This window comes from Mirounga leonina, unplaced genomic scaffold, assembly GCF_011800145.1.
Source record: "Mirounga leonina isolate KUSES-001 unplaced genomic scaffold, KU_Mleo_1.0 Mir_152, whole genome shotgun sequence".
Classification (NCBI taxonomy): domain Eukaryota; kingdom Metazoa; phylum Chordata; class Mammalia; order Carnivora; family Phocidae; genus Mirounga; species Mirounga leonina.
In genome coordinates, this window is record NW_023270380.1 from 2,753,369 (window position 1) to 2,775,478 (window position 22,110).

A 22,110-nucleotide genomic window follows, 5' to 3' on the forward strand; every position below is an offset into this window, starting at 1 on the left:
CAGATGAACTATTTTCAACTAGAGCCCCAGGGATTCTTCAAGATGGGAGATAATCATCTTAAACTGATTGCAGCCAGTTCTCCTAATATTGCGATTGCAAGTGATCTCTCAGCATATGTGGATGCATGTGGCCTATTTTCAAAGTTCTTCCTCTGGTCAATTTCAATTTTTTATTTTCCATAATTACCACCTTGAGAACTGTTCTGGACCTAACTTCTTCATCATTTGGGTGTCTTCTACAATCTTCTATTCCTTTTCACCAAATTCTCTTGTTCCTGACGGATCCCAAGAATGTTTCCCTGTTTGTAGGTTGTATGTTACTGTTACCTGCTCTAACTCTTTGATGTTGATTTAATGCCACTAGACTGTTCTTCAGACCTTGAGCCAGAGGTTGAAAGCTCTTCCAGTGAAAGGCAATTCAGTTCCGCTCACACATAACCTTTTCAAGTGACTGCAGCGAATATCCCCAGGTTGGAATTGCAAGCTCATTGCTCGGTGGGAATTTAGTTAGTTAAGAGCACTTCTGTCCCAAGCTGGTAAGAGGTGATTATTAATCCATCCTGTGCTGATTCCTAGGCTGCTGGGATGACCTGGACCAGAACCTTTAGGTTTCTACATAGATGCTTGCAGGGGCGGCCCTGTGCCTTATACATTGGGGACATTTTTCTTAAGATGTTCATCTTGGCTGCCATATCATTACTACTTTGTGCATCCTTTTGGGCAGATTTCTTCAGCTTCCTCTTTGAGTTGTATTGATGTTAGTGTTTGATTTTTTATTCAGTTATTTGTGTAGGCAACTAGATTTTTTCCTGCTGTTCATTCATTTTGTTCAGCTTTGGTCTATTTTTGCAGTCTTTATCCAGTAAAATGTGTAAATCTTTAGTTTACTCACTGAAACATTTTAGGAAATGAAATATATAATATATTCCAGTTTCAGGAATCCAACTGAACTGTTGCTTTGTCAGCAGGTTTTGAAAGAGCCTGAGAGAAATGTAAGGTTTAAACTGTTTGTGCAGACTTTTGCTGTGCATATGCTTATTCTTAGCCAGATAGTAAATAATTAAAGATGACTCAGAAAACATCATAAACCCAAAGCAGCAAGTGTAACCTTTTGGGCAAACTTCATAGTTATAGAAAGCATACATGTTTTTAAATTTAGGAAAACAACATACATTTAAAAATATTAGTATTAAGAGGAAATACAAGCAGTTCAGGGTAGTTCTTTAAAAAATTCTGGGGCAATGGGACATGACTTATTATTAAATAGTCAGAATTAAGGGATGGTGATTGACATGGAAATCTGAAGTTGCCTTTGGATCACTTATGCGAGTAAACCCAGAGGCAGCCTCATTTTCCCCTTGGATCAAATTGTAGTGTTTTAAGGATTAGACTCACAGGAGTTTGGTGGAGAAAAGCTCTATAGCCCAGAATTGAAATCTTTTTGAATGTTTAAATACATTTGGGTTACGATAATATTGAAAATGTGGAGCCCACTTGGTTACCAGTCTTCAAAAAAATAGAGGCCAGGAATTTATTTTCTCATTGTGTGTGACTAGGTATCACTGAACAACTTGAGAGGAAGGGGTGGAGAGCAGAGTACTTATGATCTGAACGTAAGGCTATTGATATTTTTGACTCTTACTCTCATTTCCTCTTCATCAGACCGCTTAAGATCTCTTACAGACAAATGCCTGCAAGTGAAAATGCTTCTGGCATATGAATTACAGTTACAGTTTGTAGAAGATGGTTTGAGAAGCACTGAAAGATCTGCTTGAGTTAACACTTGGAGTATTTGGGCAAGCCAAATACCAAGTTAATCAGTTGAAAATAAAGCTGTGATTTTTAATGGAACTGGCCTCAGAGGTAAGCTGCGACTCCATGATGTCAGCCAGTCTCCCAGTGGGGGTGGGAACTGGCAAGAGCGGGCGGGGTGGTGGCGCGTGTGTGCATGCATGGGCGCTCTATCTTACCCATATCAGCAAATTCGGAAGACCGCACATCCGGTACATTCAGTACTAGCACTCGTTTCCTCTGCTCCACACTTCCAAATTAGCGCCCTGACCACAGGAATTCTTTCCTAGGAAGCCGGAAATCCTCGTATGCTCTCACTCGTTCTCTTTCCACTCTCCCCTTTGGGAGTACTTACACAAGCTACATAGATGGATTTCATTAAGAAGAATTTATAGTCGTACAAAATGGATCAAAGGGCTGAAAGTCTGAGTATTTCTCTGGCCTATTTTTCTTGATTTCTTTTATTTAATCTCTTTTGCTTGGGGCAGAGAGGGAAACATCACCTATATTTACCCTAGTTAAAAACCCATGTGCTTGATTTCTGTCAGATTACTCAAAACTACTTTCTTACTCTGATGTAGTCATGGTTATTTGTATGAATGCTTTATTAAAAACCTTTCAATACTTCACTGTGCCCAAGATCCCCAGGATGAATGTGAGCGTCGGTCACATGAGCAGACTCTGTGTCATGTTCCTGTCCCGCCACCGAGCAGGACAGAGATTATGTGCTGGGCCAGAGGGGGTGAGGATGGTCACGGGCTGCCAGAGCTCCGGGCTCTTGATACAGATCTCTCCCCACTGCACTATGCAGGCTTCCCCAAGAGGAAATGTCTCAGGTAACCAGCCTGATAGCTTTTACAGCCATATAGAATGGCTTGCTCCTGATGAGTATATGTGCCCTATCTTGCCTTCTCGAGATCATCTGAAATCTGGAGGAATTCTTGGCATTTTTGTTGTCTGTGCCCTGTGCGTGTCCCACCGGTGACATGTGACATTATCATCTGTGAGGCGAGAAGGGTCCAAAGAAGGAAAAAGGCCAAGTAGATAAAATCCTGCATTTCCTAAAGCTGTTTTTGCTGCCATCTTCTTAACCACTTGCCCCTGACAGAAGGTTAGAGGCCCGAGCAGTAATTGGCAAGGGTGTTAATGTCAATGGATTCGTGTATTTTTTTTTTTTTTTAATTCAAGACCCAAGTCATGCCTGTACCAAGGTGGCTGTCATTTTGCCCTTTATGTCATTTCTATCTTGCTTCAGTAACAATCTCTCATTCTTAAACTTATTTTTACGAAACAAGACACGGGATGAAACTACAAATGGGGAGAGAGACAGAGGGGCAGGGAGAAGACTGTTTGGAGATGAAATTGATATTCTTCCTCCTTTACCAGAGATTTTTGCTGAAATAGGACTTCAGCATCAGGCCACATATACACAGGTAGGAGATGGACAGGCACCTGCCAATAGACAGCAGACTTTCTGCACAACTCTGTTCTGAGGACTGAAAAATTGTGCCTTGCTTAGAAAAATGAGAGATGTCTGGCCTCTATTTCTGCCTCTGTCACCAACATCATCTGGCACTTTATATAACCTCTATGTCTTTTAGCCACTCTAGCTCTCTGCAGGTAAAATAATATTGGTAAGAGAATCTTGAATGGCAGAAGAGTAAAAGAACTTTGGATGGTAGGATTGAAAGTTTCTTAGAAATAACTTGGCTCAACTGCCTCACTTTGTGGGTAAGGAAATAGAGCTCCAGAGAGAAGTGACTTGCTCAAAGTCTTGCAGAGAGTTAGGGGGGTTGTGGATGGAATTCTCAGAGTCATTAATATTGTATTCGGCAAAGGTCAGATGAGAGTAGGGACACAGTTTGTTCTTCAAAGGCTCGTCTTTGGGGCACGTGTGTGGCTGGCGTCCTGGGTATGGTCTAACGTGCTGGGCCAGGGCTGGTGCCAAGGGTGGTGGTGGCAGAAGGAAGCATAAAGAACAAAGGAAGGCCACATAAAGTGAGAGGTAGTTTCTCTAGGACACGAACACAAAGGAGTCAGCTCAGGCCCACCTGACATCTGTGGCTCAGAAGAGGACCAATGGGATGCCTGCTTGACCTTGTCTTCCCCTCCTGGCATCTGTCCTTCCTGCCCTGGGATTCTGATGGGCTTTACATGTGGACACCTGGCCTGCATGTCCAAGAAATATCCACATCTTCAAAGTAGCCACTGCTCAACCGGTGCTTGGGCCTACAGGTATGTCCACTGCAGTGTGTTCCACTCTCAAGAGGAATACTTGGAGAAGAGTCCTGGCAGGCAGCAGTCTCATGGCTCTTAGGGAAGGCCTGGCCTAGATCTGGATGGGCATGTATCTCTGGTCTTGTGGATGCTTCATTTCAAGAGTATAGAGGATCAGGTCAGGGCCCTCTGATGCATGGATCTATGGGAAGTATTGAAAGTATTACTAAAAGAAGGTACAGATTTAAGTTTCTTATAAGGCTTTTGAGGTATGCTTCCCTAAGTCTGGAGAAATAGGGAGTGAACAGTGGTTGGTTCCTATTTGATTGTGGTGTGGGGTTCTTTAAATGAATAGATACCTAATGCAGCGATAGGTTATTGAGGAAGATTAGCAAGATACTCTTAAGCACTGTCACTCTGAATTTTACAGAGTGGCCCTCTGGCCTAGGCAGTTTGGCAGCAGAGAGGACTCATTTGCACTGGCTAGAGACAGGCTCCAGGCTGAGACCTATGGGTGCCCTGTACACAGTCCCGGTCCTTACTTCTGACCTTCTAGCTCTCCACGTGTCTCCCTCCTCATGCCAGTCTGCATTAGTTTGTTAGGACTGCCATAACAAAGTACTGCAGGGGGGTGGCCTAAACATAGACATTTATTGTGTTTAAGTGTCTAAGATCAAGTTATGGGCAGGGCTGGTCCTTCTGAAGACCTTGAGGGAAGGATCTGTTCCAAGTCTCTCTCCTTGGCTTATAGGTGACATTCTTCCCCCTGTGTCTCTTCCCACTGTCTTCCTTCTCTGTGTGTTTCTGAATCCAAATTTCTCCTTTTTATAAGGATACCAGTTATATTGGAGTAGGGCCAACCCTAACAGGCTCTTCTCAACTAACTACATTTGCAATGACCCTTTTTGCAAATCAGGTCACATTCTGAAATGCAGGGTGCAGGGTGGTTAGGACTCTAAGATGTGAATTTTGGGGGAATAAAATTCAGCCTATACATAGTCTATGAAGAGAAACCATCCAAAAGACATAAGTCAAAGAGAGCCAGAGTTCTAAGACATGGGATTTAGGAAGAGGAGTGAAGATCTTACTGAGTAGACTCTAGGTTTTTAATCTCTTCTTCCTCATATAAAGTTCCACCTAGAGCAGGTCCCTCTTATCCACAGGGATATGTTCCAAGACCCCCAGTGGGTGCCTGAGATCATGGGTAGTACCGAGTCCCATGTATACTGTGTTTTTTCCTATACATACATACTTATGATAAAGTTTAAGTTATAAATTAGGCACAATAAGAGATTAACAACAATAACTAATAATAAAATAGATCAATTATAACAATGTATTATGATAAAAATTACATGAATGTGGTTTCTCTCTCAAAAAATCTTATAGTACTATACTCGTGCATCTTACGATGATGAGAAATGATAAATGCCCACATGATGAGATGAAGTGAGGTGAATGACGTAGGCACATGACATAGTGTTAGGCAACTATTGACCTTCTGACAATAGCTTGGAACATCATCTGCTTCCAGACTGGTTGATTGCAGGTAACTGAAACCATTGAAAGTGAATCATAAATAAGGCAGAGACTACTGTATTCTTTAGGAAGAAGACAAGATGGTGAGCAGCATCACTAAGCAAATATTAATAAGTACCCATTATGTGCCAGGAACTTTTCCATGAAAGATCATTGCCCCTGACAGCTTTCTGTCTACTGGGGGTGGGGGGCGGGGAGAGGCAGAAAGAAACAATAAATATAATAAGGAAGTAGATCACATAGTAGGTAGTAGGAAGTGAATGCTGTGGGGGAAGAACAGGAGAGGATGTGAATTTGCAGTTTTAAATGGAGTCGTCAGGCTGGGCTCCCTGAAAGTGTAAGATTAGAGCAAGAACTTGAAGGGGGGTGGGGGGCTGGCCCGCCACATGTCTCGGGGTCAGAGGGAGCATCTGGGCTCAGAGGGCCTGTGTCCCTCAAGGCAGATTGGGGGCGCTGTCAGGAGGCCTCTAAGGCAGGGCAGAGCCAGTGAAGGAGGGCCTTGTGGGAGAGGCGGTCCTAGACGTGATGGAAGGTGGACCGCACTGGTCCTTGGCTTTCCCTGGGTGTCCTGGAGCCAAATCTGAGCCGAGCAGTGGTGAGGACAAAGCAGGGGCCAGCTCACAGGCCTTTGTAGCATTTCAGAGGACAGTGTCTGTGGTCCAGAGTGGTTCTCTGGTTGGCCTGTTCTCCCTTAGAACTGTTTCTCACCCCAAGTCATCAAACCCGAATTACCTGGCTAATAGTGTCCTGCATACGTCTCCTTCTGGCCCTTGACCAGTCTTGGCTTGTGCTATTTAGATTCGTTACCGTGATTGACTTCATCCCATCTTCCCTTCTCGTTAGTGCTGAAAAGCAATTGGTCCCTCCCCAAGCTGAATTTTTTATTAGTGATGTTTTTGACACCAGTGGTACCATTCTCATGATACTGCAGGAATATTTAAGAGAGCTTTTCATTCCCAACCTGAAGCTCAGGCATTTGTGAGCTCCTCTACTGACCCAGTGGTCCCATAATCATTTTTTTTTTTTTAATCAAAGACATTCTTATGTAAACTTTTCTTTTTTTTAAAAAAAGATTTTATGTATGTATGTATGTATTTATTTAGCATGAGCAGGGGAGAGACAGAGGGAGAGGGAGAGAATCTCAAGCAGACTCTACGCTGAGCACAGAGCCCAACGCGGGGCTTGATCTCAAGACCCTGAGATCATGACCTGAGTCGGATGCTTAACTGATGAAGCCACCCAGGAGTCCCTTTATATAAACTTTTCTTATAGCCGCCGCTCAAATCCTTAGCTCCCACACTACCAGTAAGAACGTTCGCATTCTGCACATATCTGTTGTGGCCTCTCTCACTCTGCCACTTGGGTGAGTTGCAAATGGAACCGTCTGTTAGTCTGGAGCAAACAAAAGAGCTGTCAAGTTGCCTGTTGTCCACCTGCTGCTATGGAGAAGTGACTCTTTTTTTGTTGGACCCCGGAGTACCAGCATGTAGGATCTTAATAACACATATGATTAATTGCGTGTTAATTTGAGTTGAAAATTGAAAACCCCCCATGGGTTAGGTTGCTTGGGCGGCATAACGAGGTAGCACAGACTGGGCAGCTTTAGTAACAGAAATCTATTGTCTCACAGTTCTGGAAGCTAGAAGTCTAAGAGCAAGGTGTCGGCAGCTTTAGTCTCTCCCGAGGCCCCTCTTCCTGGCTGTCTTCTCCCTGTGTCCCCACGTGGTTCTTCCCTCTGTGCGTGTGTGTGTCTGTATCTGAATTTTCCCTTTCCATGAGGACACCAGGCGTGTTGCATTAAGGTTCACCCTCATGCCCTTGCTTTAATCTGATTGCCTCTGGAAAGACCCTGTCTCTGAATAAGGTCCCACGATGAGGACACCAACATAATGAACCGGGGTGAGAGGGACACAATCAACTCAGAAGTCACCCCTTTGCCCTCGAGTTATTTTGCCACCACCAGCTCCCGGCCCATCTGCCCCTGATGTGCTTTCTCTGCTGCACGTTCTTGTCGACAGTCTTGATTTTTCTAAGGCTTTATTTGTTGAAGGTGCATTTTGGTCATATGATTTAAACACCAGTTTGTGAGTAAGGAATAATGTGCGTTTACAAATAATGATAGCAATTGTACGGTAAATTTAACATAATTCTAAAATAGGATTCTAGAAGTCAGGCTGGACAGTGAGAGCATGTTTTGAACAAGGACTTGGCTTCCAGGAGAGGCAGTACCGGTTAGTGGTTAGGAGAACAGACGGCCGGACTGCCTGGGTCATCATTTACCCCCTTACCAGCTGGTTAACCCTGGGACAGTTACTTAAATCTCTCGTTGACTGAGCTTTCTTGTCTGAAAAAGTAGATATTATAGTACCTACTGCACAGAGTTGTGAGGATTTAAAATGCTCATGTACATAAGGATTATAGAAGAAGGCCGGGGCGCCTGGGTGGCTCAGTCGTTAAACGTCTGCCTTCGGCTCAGGTCATGATTCCAGGGTCCTGGGATCGAGTTCCACACTGGGCTCCCTGCTCAGCAGGGAGTTTGCTTCTTCCTCTGTCTCCTGCTCCCCCTGGTTGTGCTTTCTCTCTCTCTCTGACAAATAAATTAATAAAATCTTAAAAAAAAGTACGTTTAAAAAAAATACACAAGCTTAAAAGAAACATGGGGATTAGTTTTAATCATTGAAGTGCGTGTAACTCTTTTTTTTTTTTTAAACATTTAACTTACCTAATTCAGTGGTTTTTAATTTGAATTCTTGCTCCTGAAATCTTGGTTCATGGACCACAGGGAGTGGGTGGGGTCAGTGTGACATTGTTTGTACCCCATGCCAGACACCCACCCTTAACCAGAATTGATCCCCTTGTTATGGATTTTATATATGGATTGCAGTTCTATGTACAATTTGTCTGAAAGAGTTCTGCTACTAAAAATAGCTTGAAAACCACTAGCTTGGTATGTAGATTATTCATATCCTTCTGCCCCCCCGTTGCTTTCATTCTGTGTATACCCCAGGGATGCAACTAATGTTAATATTAGCCTGAGCAAAACATAATTAGGAAGGTAAATCTACTGCAAAAAGTAATACAGCATAAATTAAATAAATTAAATATAAATCAAATCAAATATGAAACAATGCATTCAATTATCCGCATCACTGCTTCCCTGCTCTAACATGGATATTTGAGAGGAGACTCGTTTTCTTTCTGGGTTAGGACCCGAGCCGAGCCAAAACCAATGAATTGTGTCAACCCCTAGAAGACTGGTTCTTGACCTATTGAGCATGAGTTAAAGGCACTGCTATTTGGTCAGCTGAATTTTCAGGGTCAGTAAGTGGACCCACCACCTATCTATCTTCATTGTTAATGCATGAACTAGTCTTTGTGTGTGGCCGTGAACACTTACTTATAAAATACTATTCAATGCTCATCATATAGGATTAATTTTGTGGTGAACTGTTTCCTGAAAAGTTATTAGTTGCACGGACTCCCATCCGCCTGGCAAGGGAAGGTGCATTTCTGCAGAACCACGGGAAGTTTGAAGTGTGGACAACAGACATTAGCAGCATGAAGCTAGAGTTGCTTCTGGAATCAGAGGTAGAATGGGTACCGGCGCATCTTGGACACCCTCTGCTCTTCTCTTCCTAGCATCTCCAGTGGCTGGGTCCGTTCCCTGCTCTCCATGTTAGCATGACACTCAAACTCACCTCCTTTCAAAAGATCCAACCTCCATCCAGCGGGCTGGAATTCTCCAGGCAGGATTCCACATGTGCGTTCCCACTGTTCCCACCACGCACACTGATGTTTGTCCTATCGTGACTCCTGAATTCAGAAAATCCTCCTGCCATGTGTGCCCTGCTCTTTGTCAGCTGTCATCTGACCTCAGCTCAGTGGGGTGTCCCTCCTCCGCTGAATGTTGGTCTGAAGTGGGGATGACTTGTTTGGAAGGGACCTGCCCCAGCTCTAGGGCATTTGCAATGGAAACGAACTTGCTTATGCTCAGAAGTCACAGGTTGGTGGAGGTGATGACGTTCAAAACCAGTTCTTAGAGCTGAAGAACCCCAGCAAAGGGCAAATTGGCCACGTCCCTCGGATACTATGCAACCCGTGCCAGAGAAACTTTTCCTGACCCCTCTCCCCACACAGAGCCCAGAAAACCTGACCTTCCCTGCATTTGCGGCTCACTGTTTTGCTAAGTGACCTTCTCTCTTTTAGTACCGTACCTTTTTTTTTTTTCTTTTAATTTTTTTCTTTTGGGCTACTGTTTGGAAGCAGTGAGCTATTGAGGGCAAGAACCAGGTCTTTATGCTCTGAGTTCCTAACTTACTAGGTGCCCAGGAGATATTGAAAGAATTAATGAGTTTGTGAATGAATGAATGAATGAATGAAAAGACCCAGAGCATATGTTTTCACTGTTTTTCAGCATCAATGTAATGAAAGGATCCCCACCTTCCTTTCCTTTCAGACTTCTGTCCCTCTGTGCCTGCCCTTGGGCCTCGCAGCTGGGCTTCTGCTGAAGGTGCCTGCCTGACTACTCCAAATCACCTCTCATAGTGCTGCCCAATTAATTTTCCAGAAAAACCCTATTTCTTTCCTATTGCTCTCCTGCTCAAAACTAGAATAATTTCCCATTGCCTGTGGGATAAAGCTCAGAACTCCTTAGCCCAGCGTTCGGTATTGACTATAGCTTGTCCTTGATATTCCTTTAAGAATTATTTTGATTGTGAATATTCTAAACACACTGAAAAATATATACTCATTTACCCACCACTGAGATTAAACAAATATTAGCATTCCCCTCCCTTATTTTCCTAAATAAACAAGCACACATTGCAGATGTGGACAGACTTCTCCCTTCTGTCCTACCCCTTTCCCCCACTCCCATTAGAAACAATCCTTCCCCTTCTTGTCCATCACAGTTCACCTCTGTGAATGATATGGTCCAGTTGGACTCATCTTTTCCCTGGAGTTTTGTTCTTCCTTCTTTTCCCTTGAGGCCCGGTTCACTTTCTGCCTCTTCCAGGAAGCTCTTCCACTAGTCCCATAGTTTTCTAAATTGCTACCCACCTTACTGTCTCCACTGTGCCCTTGGAGACAGTATCTGCCTGTGATAGGTTTTTTTTTAAATTAAGGTTTTATTTATTTATTTGAGACAGAGAGAGAGCGCATGAAGAGGGGGAGGAGCAGAGGGAGAGGGAGGGGGAAAGAATCTCAAGGAGACTCTGCACTGAGTGTGGAGCCCGATGTGGGGCTCTATCCCACGACCCTGAGATCATGACCTGAGCTGAAACCAAGAGTTGGAGGCTTAACCAACTGAGCCACCCAAGTGCCCCTGCCTGTGACAGTTTTTAGGTAGCAGTTTGATCCTAGCACTGGGTTCCTATTCCCAATAGTATTTTTTTCATCTTGCTTTATATCGTAGTTGATTGTCTGTGTGTACTTCCTCTCTTTTAGGTAACAACATTGAGCATAAGATCTGATTCTTAGTTTCATCCATTTGTCATCCATCCATATTTGTTGGATTACACAGTGTACCTGAATAGATAATATTTGATTACTGCCTGTGTAGACCATCCTTCTTGGAAGGTAGTTATAGGAATGTGAATTTTCATCCTTTGCTGCCAGGACATCTGGGTTGTTTCTTTACCCTATCTATGTGCTATGGAGTTGTTCACTATGGGAAGAACAGATTTAAGCACTAGCCTAAGTAGAGCATCATTAGGGTGGGGAAATCTGCTTCCTAGCAACATGTTATTCCACAGTCAAATGGAACCAATTTGGCATCATCTTTCCCACTGTTCTTCAGCCTTTAGGCTGATGGGAAGTTCACCGTTTCACAGTGTTCCTCTATGTGGTGGTATGGAACTATGATTCCAAGAAGACCAATGTCCTTTTTCTAATTCTTCTAGCCTCCAGGAGCGGATAAAATCCCTCAACTTGTCACTTAAGGAAATCCCTGCTAAGGTAAGTAGCTTCATATGAGCATTTTCTGAAGTCTCTCAAGTTTTCTTTTGACTTAATGTCATGTCTAGGTCACATGATATTTCAGCCTAGCTCATGGCTCTGGAGGAAGTGTAGACTCTACAGAGCCATTCGACAGGCCAGGCGATGCGCCCGAAGAGCCAGGAATGGGGGCTGCTCTTGTGGTAGGGGTCCTGGCTTGTGGTCCTCCAGAGATTGACTGGTTCGGCCTTTGCCTAACAGGAGCTGCCAGTGTTAGGGAATGGGAAATGAGTGCTTTCGTGTACCATCAAATGCCTTTGCATGAAAAGGCTTTCGGGATGGGAGTAATCTGAAAAATTGTTTTTCTTCCAGGAGGACAGGGTTCAGGGATCCTCACAAACAGGTTTTAGAAAAGTTTGCATAGCAGGTGTTTGTTTTTTCAACTTTTTAAGCTGACTTCAGAATCATTTTGCCTATTTTCTCTGCCATTTATACTTCATACCAGGACCTCGGTTTGTATGGAGATAGCGGACTCCTGCAGTATTCCCTGGGAGCACCTCGCCAATTCAATTAAATAGTCAATGTCATGGTTAGTTAGGATAACCACAGTTTACAAAACAAAATCCTTCCCTGCAGAGATAGTTATATGTGACCGAGTTACTGACAAACTGAGAAGTAGGATCAATTACTCTGTGAATTACTAAATGTGTGGCGGACAACTGGGATGAATCGTTGATTATTTGCGTTAGGTCTGGGAGCCAGGGCTGGTTATAAGATGGTCAGAATGGACAAAAGAACAGGTTTCTGAGCAGACAGCAAAGCAGACGGGAGTCCACTGGCCTGGAAGGAATGTTTTCTTGCCCTCCCCCAGCTCCCAGGAGAGAGATCCAGAAGACCTGCCAACGGGCTTGCACGTCACCACAGCTGGGCTGAGATTGGGGCTGTGTTGTTGGCAAAAATGTCCACAGTTTTTCTGGAACATTTTTTCAGTTTTTGTGTACATTTTCTGAAAAATACATTAAATGATTTTGCTAAAAAAATCACATGGAAGCAGTTTGATAGGCAGTGACATCCGGCTAGAACGTTTGCCCGAAGAAGAGCAAGATGGGATCCAAGGCACTGCTTTATTCAGAGCCGTGCAAGGAGCAGAATCCCCAGGCAGGACTCTGGTAAAGGGCTTTTGTCGTGGGTTCTCACACTGTGCAGTGCTGAGAGACCTTCTTCCCTGCTCAAGGGAGACTGACTCGGTCTACCCATTTTGTCACATGAAGGAGGAGGGGAAGTGCTAGAGGGTGTACCTGAATTTCTGTTCTGTATGTTTCAGTGATGTCGCCGACTAGTATTCATGTTCTATAACTGTCTGGCAGGTTACCTCCAGGCAGAGCCACTGGGGAGATGAGGAGAGACCAAAGCTTCCTGCATGGGGCAGGGGGTAGGAGTATTCCTTCTCCTGTATTTTCTGGCATAAATATGTGCCATTTGTCAGGTGCATCCTGATTTCTGCGCAGAATTAACAGGTGGAAGTACTCTAGGGTTTGGGTGTATTGAGTATTGGAACGTGCTGTGTGTAATCTGAATGAGTCCCTCTCCCGGCAATGAGCAGGCAGGCTTGCCTAGTACAGAATACACATGGTGTTGATATAGGAGTGTGTTTTCTAGGACATTTTATATTATGCACATGTTCATATTAACATATGCACATGATAGTGGGATTTGTTGATAATCCCCAGCTACTGTTAAAGCTCTTGGATTTGCCCAAATGCCCAAAGTGATTGGCTTTGTTTGCATACCTTCTCTAATGCACTTACAAATAACTCCTAATTCCCTTGCTTTTCCATAAGATTAAGGAATTCATATCTAAGATTTTAAAATGTAAATCTAAAAGCTTCATTTGATAATGAGTTCCTCAGGGTCCAATTTTATCTGGAAATAAAAAGGAGGTGCAGATTTTCTGGGGCGTGTTTGTGTGTGGATAGGTGGGTGTGTATGTCTGCACATACATGAATGTGTGTGTGTGTGTGTGTGTGTGTATGGGGGACATATATTAGTGCACATGGAATTGAAACAAAACTGCCTAGTCACACAGAAACAACTTTGCACTCTGGACTCGATTGACTCATGACCTTGAGGTAAAAATTGCAGGTTGGCCCAGTTTTCTTCCTTTAATGTATTAGGTATATATATCTGATATTCATTTGATTCCTCCCCCAAAGAGAAATGGAACCTTCCTTCATTCATTACATTTCTTTGACGTTTATGGTTCCCCAAACCAGGTAATTAAGGGATAAATGAGATGGAAGGAATAGTTGGAAATAAATGGAATATCTGGAGGTTGGTAGATACTAGATTACATTCAGCAGTGCTTGAAAGAATGTACACTGCAATTTAATAAGAAGATTTAGAAAGGCTGTCTTGTATTAATAGTGACAGCTTGAAGGATTGATTTGCTCAACAAAGGAGAAACTGACCCAATTATGATTAACAGAAGCTGTTAACTAAAATCAGGAAGACCGGACATACATTGGATGAGACATAAGAATTATGGCTGGTGTTACGGACTTAGCAGAAATGTTCCTGGACTTCCGATGACATTCTTAGGTGGATGGAAAGGGACATGCCCGCCATCAGGCACTGGGCCAACCCGAGACTAAGTGCTGTGGGGAGCAATCCAGAGCATCTTCTTTTTAACACCCAGTTCTGACTCCTGACAATTCTCACCTGGGGCATGGGGATGCTCATCACTGCTGATTCTGGCTTTGGTGTGGAGGCCTTCATCCAGAGAATGAGTTTTGTAAAGAGATTTGGGAAGTTACAGCTGCTTAATGGAAAAGACCATGTTTAAGGCCATGAAAGAAATAGTCTAACATTTGAGGCAGGATGGGTGAGGTCTGCTTTGATTCCAAAAATAATTTTAATTTCAGTGTGAGATAAGCAAAACAATTCAAGTTGATGGTATCTAGCAAGATCTAGGTTCTTCTGGGGAAATTGGATTTTATATTTTCTCTGGGCACTATGAACCCAACTGGGTTAATTTTAGTTTTTGAATGGAATTAGATTTTTAGCAAGAAAAGAGGGATCCTTTGTGGGCCACCCAAAATGTCTGCATACACACGTTTGTTGTTATTCAACTGAGTTGTGTGCTTTTGTTGAACTGGATGTTTTTCTAGGTAGCTCACCAATCTGAGTGTAGATATCAATCAAATATGAGGTTTTTGCTTTAAACAAAAGAAAAAATGTGATGTTTTTGTTTCAAAGAAAATAAAAGATAACCTAAGTCATTTGGGAAAAGAAAGTGAGGTTTAAGATTTTTGCTATTTTTGAAAGAGCAAAGAAAAATGTAGGGAGTGTTTGGATATCCTGGAAAAATACACGATAAAACCTGTAAACCTCCTTGAGGTCTACTTGTCTGTTTTCCAAGTCTGACTTGCCAGCAAATATCTGCCCTTAAAGATTCATTAGACAGCATCTACTAGTAATTAGCCTGCCCTTGATCTCAACTGTTGTGCACCTTCACTTACTGCTTATCGTGTGCCAGACACAGAGCAGTCCCTGCTCACATAGAGCTTGCATTCTAATGGAGAGAAATGCTAGGAAAACAGAAGAAGAAAAACAAATAGTGTCAGCTGGAGAAGACATGGTGGGGAAATGTCCCGCAGGGGAAAGGGGGAAGGGGAGGGAGAGTTGAGGGGGTTGCTATTTTTTATAGGTAATCAGCCAGGCCTTTCTTCCCAGGTGATGTCTGAGCAGAGCCTGAAGGGTGTGAGTGGGCTAAGCCATTTGGGGCAAGAATGTTTCAGAAGGAGGGAGTAACCCTGGGGAGGGACTAGGTAGGGTGGTGAGGTTATTCTAGTTTGTGGTTGCGCTCTGGTTTGTTAGCTCTTGTCATTTTTGTGTGTGGGGGTGGTGGTGAAGGTATGGGACCTGATGTGTGCTAATGCTTGTTTTATTTAGCCCTCCCTCCCTCCCTCCCGTCTTCCTCCCTCCTTCTCTCCTTGTCTCCCTCCCTCTTTCTCTCCATTCCTCCCTTCTTCCCTCCCTTCCTTCCTACCTACCTTCCTTCATCTTCCTTCCTCCCTTCTTTCCTCTTTTCTTGCTTGCTTTTTACATTGTTTGCTTTTAAATAACTCTGCTTCAGTTACTCTTTATCACCCCTCTTCATTGCTTATAAACCCAGAAATCTCTGCCTGGCTGCTCCATTGCCTTCTGATTTTTACATGAGTAAATGACGAGTCCTGGCTGTTTTTCCCCCTCTAGGTGTGTATGAGCGAGAGACTCAGCAGCACTCTCAGGAAGAAAGTAAATGACATCGAAACCCAACTCCTGGCGTTGCTTGAAGCCAAAATGCTTGCTGTATCAGGTAACTGGACATAGTGGGGACATGAAGCGGATGAGGGGAATAATGCCAGTTGCCACCACATCCAGGTTTTGTCCTCGAGTAACATTCTACCTGTTACTTATGTAATACTTGGACATTTCAGAGCTTTTGTGTGAAGTCTCACTAAAACTCATGGACTAAATGGGCAGCATGGCCTCCTCGTAAGACTCTTAAAACTACATATGCACATATAATAAAAAAATAAGTTGTCTAGGTACCATATTTTGGACTTCTGGTTTGTTTCTTTAAGAGACTAGAGGTGCGCTGCATGCCATGTAATTCTAGCAGATGTTTACATAGCATTATGTGTCTGTAGAGGCTCCGTGGAGACTTTTGGATGTGGTCAGTCCCTTCCTATAGGGAGAGAGAATAACAGGAGACAAGGTGATGTACTCAATTTAACATCCCAGTCAGAGAGATTAGATTTGTGGAGGATTCTCAGTATATCATAATCGATCCTTCATCTGATAGTTATTAGGAATATATTTTCCCATTAATTAGTAGGTCTCTGAAAATAGTATCTTTCTTTTTTAAAAGATTTTATTTTATTTGAGACAGAGAGAGAGAACATGAGTCAGGGAGAGGGGCAGAGGGAGAGGGAGAAGCAGACTCCCCGCTGAGCAGGGAGCCCAATGCGGGGCTCGATCCCAGGACCCTGGGATCATGACCTGAGCTGAAGGCAGTGGCTTAACCAACTGAGCCACCCGGACGCCCCACCGCACCATGTGTTTTTAATATAAGAACTCCTTAATTACTCTCAAGGACTATAATTATTAATACAATTGGAAACTAGGATCATTTTTTTTTTTTTTTTTTAAGATTTTACTTATTTATTTGACACAGAGAGAGATAGAGAGCACAAGCAGGGGGAGCGGCAGTCAGAGGGAGAGGGAGAAGCAGGCTCTCCGCTGAGCAAGGAGCCCAATGCGGGGCTCGATCCCAGGACCCTGGGATCATGACCTGAGCTGAAGGCAGACGCTTAACCAACTGAGCCACCCAGGCGCCCCTGAAAATAGTATCTTACCCTATCATTTGAAGAGTGCTTTTAAGCATTCCCCTGTATTGTTATTTTGTTTCATTTTCACAACAGCTGTATTAGGTAGGAGGGAAAGATATGAGGTCCCAATGAACGGATTAGGAGACTGAGGCCCTGGGGTACGTCCTTTGGTTAAGTTCACTCAGTTAGCTAAGTGGTGGCAGAGCAGGGGCTCAAGGTCAGGTGTGATTCATGGATTTTTTAATCCAGTTGTGTCATGACATCCTCCAAGTATTCTCTGAGTTTTATAGGCTGAGTGAACCTGCAGCTCATCAACTTCAGAAGAATCATAAAAATTTAACGAAAAGGTATAATAATTACATGTATGGCTTTTAAATGGCATTTTAAGAAGGAATACAATAATTGGCAGCTTCTGCTTGCTCTTCAGATCATTAAACAACTAATGTTGGCAGCTAACGAGCAATTTGGTTCCTGGTGCAGTCAGGCGTATTATTTACAACCAGAGCAACATCGAAATGTGAATGTGGGGCTTGGCTCTTAACAGCTTCACATGCCATTTACTTGAAATTATGGCCCCATTTGCTAAGAGAAAAAAAAAAAAGATTGAACACAATCTTGCTTCTGAGTTAGTGTTTTTGCCTTTCTTAATCCATATATCTTCCTGAGGAATACAGGTGGATGTGTCTCTATTAAGCCCAAGGGAGGAGATGTATCATTTAGGCAGCAGAGATATCCCTCTCTCAAATGTGAATAATCTCTTTTTAGAATCCCGGGGAGAATTCTTAAGATGGTATATTGCATATGGGGCCTGGGTTTCGTGTTTAGTTCTTTGATCAACTGAGAACAGCAGTGAGACCTGACTGGAGGAGGGATGACCTGAATTAACTGGGATGGGAACTCACCTCTCAACCTCCCTATTTCCTGATTATTCTGTAGGCTGTTGGCAAATAGGCTTTCCAGTCACAGGCCGTCCCCACGGGCCATGCCAGAGCCCGGGTGGACATCATTCTGGACATAATGTGCTTTCTGTTTCCTTTTGAGCTAAGCTCTGCAGCGGGGAGGACCTGAGCAGGGAAAAGGCACTTCCTGTAGGATCTTGACAGACCTATCTTAGTATATTCAGAACGCCAAACCCTCACTCCATTAAACAAAAGCCATGACAAACCTCTCCAAGAGAAAGAAGTCTTTCTCCATTTTGGTCTGTCTGTGAGAACGCTGAGGAGCAATGCCCTTGGGATTCTTGGATGCCCTCTTGAATGAAGAGGGCCTTAGGGGGTGCCCTTAAGATTCCCAGAAGGCCTTTTGTCTGTCTGAAAGTTTCTTCGATTCACTCCTTGGTTGGGCTATAGATTGAGACCTTCTCTTAATTTAAGAATCATTTGCTATCTGTAGAGACTGGGAATAAGAAATGGTTTTACTTTCAGACTCACCAAGTCCTAGCTCCTTTATATTTAACAGTTTATTTTTTTTTAAAGATTTTATTTATTTATTTGAGAGAGAGAGAGAGCACGAGCTTGGGGGGGGCGGCAGTGGGAGAGGGAGAAGCAGACTCCTTGCTGAGCAAGGAGCCTGAAGTAGGGCTCCATCCCAGGACCCTGAGATCATGACCTGAGCCAAAGGCAGATGCTTCACTGACTGAGCCACCCAGGCGCCCCTAACAGTGTATTCTTTAGCTCGCTTCTCTTTTCTTGCACTGAATCATAGGCAGTGACAGGACGCCAGCATGCACTTCTGTGTTCTGCCTGGAATCTTCTTGGCTGTATGACCAACTTCATTAGGAACTTTTTTTTTCTCGATTACTTCAGTTGATAATGATACCAGACTTTCTGTTACCACATGGCAAGGGTCCCCTTTCCCCCAGCTTCCAGTTATATTTTTCTTGCTTCCCTTTTAGCCTTCACTGAGGTCTGTCAAGGCTTCTGCCTGCCGCCTGGTCCCACTCTCAGTGCCTCAGATCTAAGGGGTTTGTTACAGCAGCATTCAGACACCAAAATCTGTTCTCGTTATTGATTGTTGCATAATAAATCAGCCTCAGGATTTAGTCACTTAAAACATCACCGGTCATTTATTTTGCCTATGAATCTGCAATCTGGGCACACCCTGGCAGGGACAGGTGGCTGAACTGGGGCTGGAGAGTCCACTTTCATAAAAGGGAGCCCAGCCTAGACAAGGGCTCCTTCACCTCTCTGCTACCCTCACTGAAAACTCTATCCTCTACCCCACAGATTGATTGCTTTGACCTCCACACCTTCTAGAGAGTGCGTAGTGGGTATGGTTGATCTGGGCTCTGTGGTCAAGATGTCAGCATCAGAAGTTCAGACCCATCTCCTTCTCTAGAACTGTGCTAGGCCCCTGCCCAACCACTGGCCTCTGGTGATGAGTGCTTGTGCCTTAGCTCAGTCCAGTTCCACCCTCTGTATGCATGCTCTCCTCCTCACAGCTGTGACCTCCTTGACACTCCAAGACTTTTCATGCCCAGACACAGAAGATATTTAAGTGGTGGTAACCTACATATAAGATCCAACAACAAGCATCCTCCCTGAATATTGGCCTTTCGTCTTGGACTCTGGGTCTGCACTGCTGCTCACACCCAGTCCTGGTTGGGTCCCCAGGTCCTGTAACTGGGCTCTGCCCCCATCAGTGCTCTGTAACCTGATGAGTGTCCCAGTCTTCATCTGCAGGGGGCCTGCCCTGCTCTGACCATTTCCCCTCCCCTAGGCTCAAAGCCTGGCTCTCTGATGCCCAGCTTCTGATATTGCTCTGATACTGAGACATGGTGCGTGCATTTCTGGCTCCAGCCTTTCCCTGCTTGGATCACCCACTGTTGTTGATGCTGTCCATCTGTTGAGTCACTCTGCTATTTTTTCCTTGGGCTTTGCCCGGCACTCAGAAGACAGTCAAGAAGAGTAATTATGTTAAGAAAAAATGCACCTCATTTGTTGATTGCTGATCTCCAGAATCTGTTATTTTCATACCTCCTTTGGGTCGTCCCTCAGTTTGTGGTATATTTTCTTGCCACCTGCCTCCCGTTACTAGTTTCCAAGGAACAAACAGTTCAGATCATCATTTGTTCCTAAGTAGAATACCAAGATGTCTCAGGTACTCCAAGCCAATTTGTTTTCTAAATGATGGTTCTATCCAATTTGACTTTTCCTTTACAGAGAATAAAAATTAGCTGCACTTAAAATATCTTAGTGTTTAAATGGAAGCCTATCTAGGCATAAGCAAGATTTTCTGGATAAGCTCAGGATGTTTCCCTCTCTCTAAACAATTTAGATCAATGGTTGGAGGAGATAATAGGCCCAGCGAAGATTTTTCAAAGATGATGTCTGTCCAGTGTGGAAATATATGAGACCCACCAAATGAGAAGAAGTGAAAGCTGTTTCAGAGCTTACTATAGCAAGGGAGTCAGCCACCATCACCTGAGTTTTGGCAGAGACTCAAAGGCAGGCAGAAACGTGGGAAAGCTTTGGAGCAGAGAAAAGGGAAGCCTGCAGGTATGTTCTGACGGGAGGCTGGGAAGCTAGAGGCAGGCCAATTAGAGCATCCTGTGTGATTGGTTCAGGGAGCATATTTGGCTTTCTCTAGCTGGTCCTAAGTTGGAAGCAGGGACAAAAATCAGGGAAGCTGTCAGTTATAATAAAATCCTGGCCATTTTGGACCAATTATGACAGAATTGATTGTTTGGTTTCCTGGATTATTACTAGAAATAGCAATCTGGCTTCCTACGGCCTCCCTTATAGCAGGCTGCCTTCCTGGACCGGTTATTGTAGATATAGAGGTTCATTTCCTGGGCAGGTTGCTGCAGGTTGCGGGTCAGAGTGCTCTTTCTAGAGATGATCTGGCCACTGTCTGTTTGTATATTTAGTCTCTCACCAGGTACCACCCTTTCTCAAGCTGTTAGAAGCAGTCTGTGTTTTACGTAAAATCCCGTGTGTTCAGGTGTTATGTTCCCCGTCTTCTCCGTGAAATATCTAAAATGTCTGATGTTCAAAAGGGCTCTGCTCACCGAAAATGCTTTTTGCTCTCTCAGGAAATCATAGTGCCTGGAAGAAAGCAACAACACGAACAGAAAATGGCCAATTCCAGCCGAAGGAGCTTTGGTGGAGAGGTGGCAGCGTGGTGGGGGGAGTGTTGGTGGGTGCTGGTTGGTTGTGTTTGCTTTGCTAGTGCAAGCTCCTAGCACATGGCCTTGACATCGCTGAGGGGGAGACTCTAAGTGACAGAGCGTGAGTCTTGCCTAACCACGTGTACTGGAGCTTGGAGTTCCTCAAAAGATACAGTGTTGTGCCAGAAAAAAAGAGGCAGCACTCTATTATTTTTGGAGTTTGATGATTTTCAGCACTGGCTTTATTTCTTTTATTTCAGTAGAGAAGGTTAGCTCAAATTTGGGTATGTAAACGTGAATGATTTTAGGAGGATCATTACAGATGGGAATGTCTGTGGACCTCTGCAGTACTGTGTGTGTGTTGGGGGGGCATGTCCCCCTAGATGAAAGTCATAGTGAGGGCTTGAGACTGACCGGGTGACACAGCCCACCTGAGTACAGGATTCATTCCCCGACCCCCTTTGTGCTCCCTCCCTTTATGGGTGATTTGTGGCCACGTTTTGACGAAGTCACTTATTGAGCTGTATTTGGCAGAATAAGCACCTAACACGAGGTTGGAAAAACCCAGTTCAAGTTCGGCAACCTCATGTGGGATCTTAGAACTCTAAAACTTTGTGACCTTGGGAAGGTGACTCTCTGGGTCTTAGTTTCTTCAACTGAAAATCAAGGACAGTCATTATAAGATCCCCATCCTGGCTTGTTGGAAAGGCCAAATGAGACAACTGCTCTAACAAGAGCCCCGTACCTATAAAATCAGACTCTCAAATAATGACCTCAAAAAAGGAACCCCAGACATTGTGAGGTAGAGGAGGGAGATATTTAAGTTCAGGATGAAGGATAAAATTAGAAGGAACAGAGTGGATAAAGTCAGTTTTGGCTTTGGCATTCACCTGGAGGGTTTTAATGGTGGCCTTTGTAGAATAAAATACTTTGACAGGTGCTTTAAAAAGCCTCTGTGAAGGCCCAAGTATGGTTCTCTTGCTGAAGAGCAGGCAGGCGTATGTGTGGGATGATGGCAAAGGCGGGACATTCATCTGCACAAATCCTCCTGTGGCATTTAGGAAGGAGCCCATTAGAGTCACAGAGATTGGGGTCACGGGGTCACTGATGGGACTTCCTTCAGGGATCAGTGTTTACTTTTCTATATTT

At 44.0% G+C, this 22,110-nt stretch overlaps 1 protein-coding gene across 1 annotated transcript in view; it reads left to right on the plus strand.

The window, feature by feature from the left end:
• Positions 1 to 22,110, plus strand: part of DISC1 (DISC1 scaffold protein) — a 369,242-nt gene that overhangs the window by 137,182 nt on the left and 209,950 nt on the right. The window contains exons 7-8 of the mRNA XM_035008463.1: positions 11,448 to 11,502; positions 15,736 to 15,838. Coding sequence (XP_034864354.1) covers positions 11,448 to 11,502; positions 15,736 to 15,838 — 158 coding nt within the window. The remainder of the gene's footprint in view (positions 1 to 11,447; positions 11,503 to 15,735; positions 15,839 to 22,110) is intronic.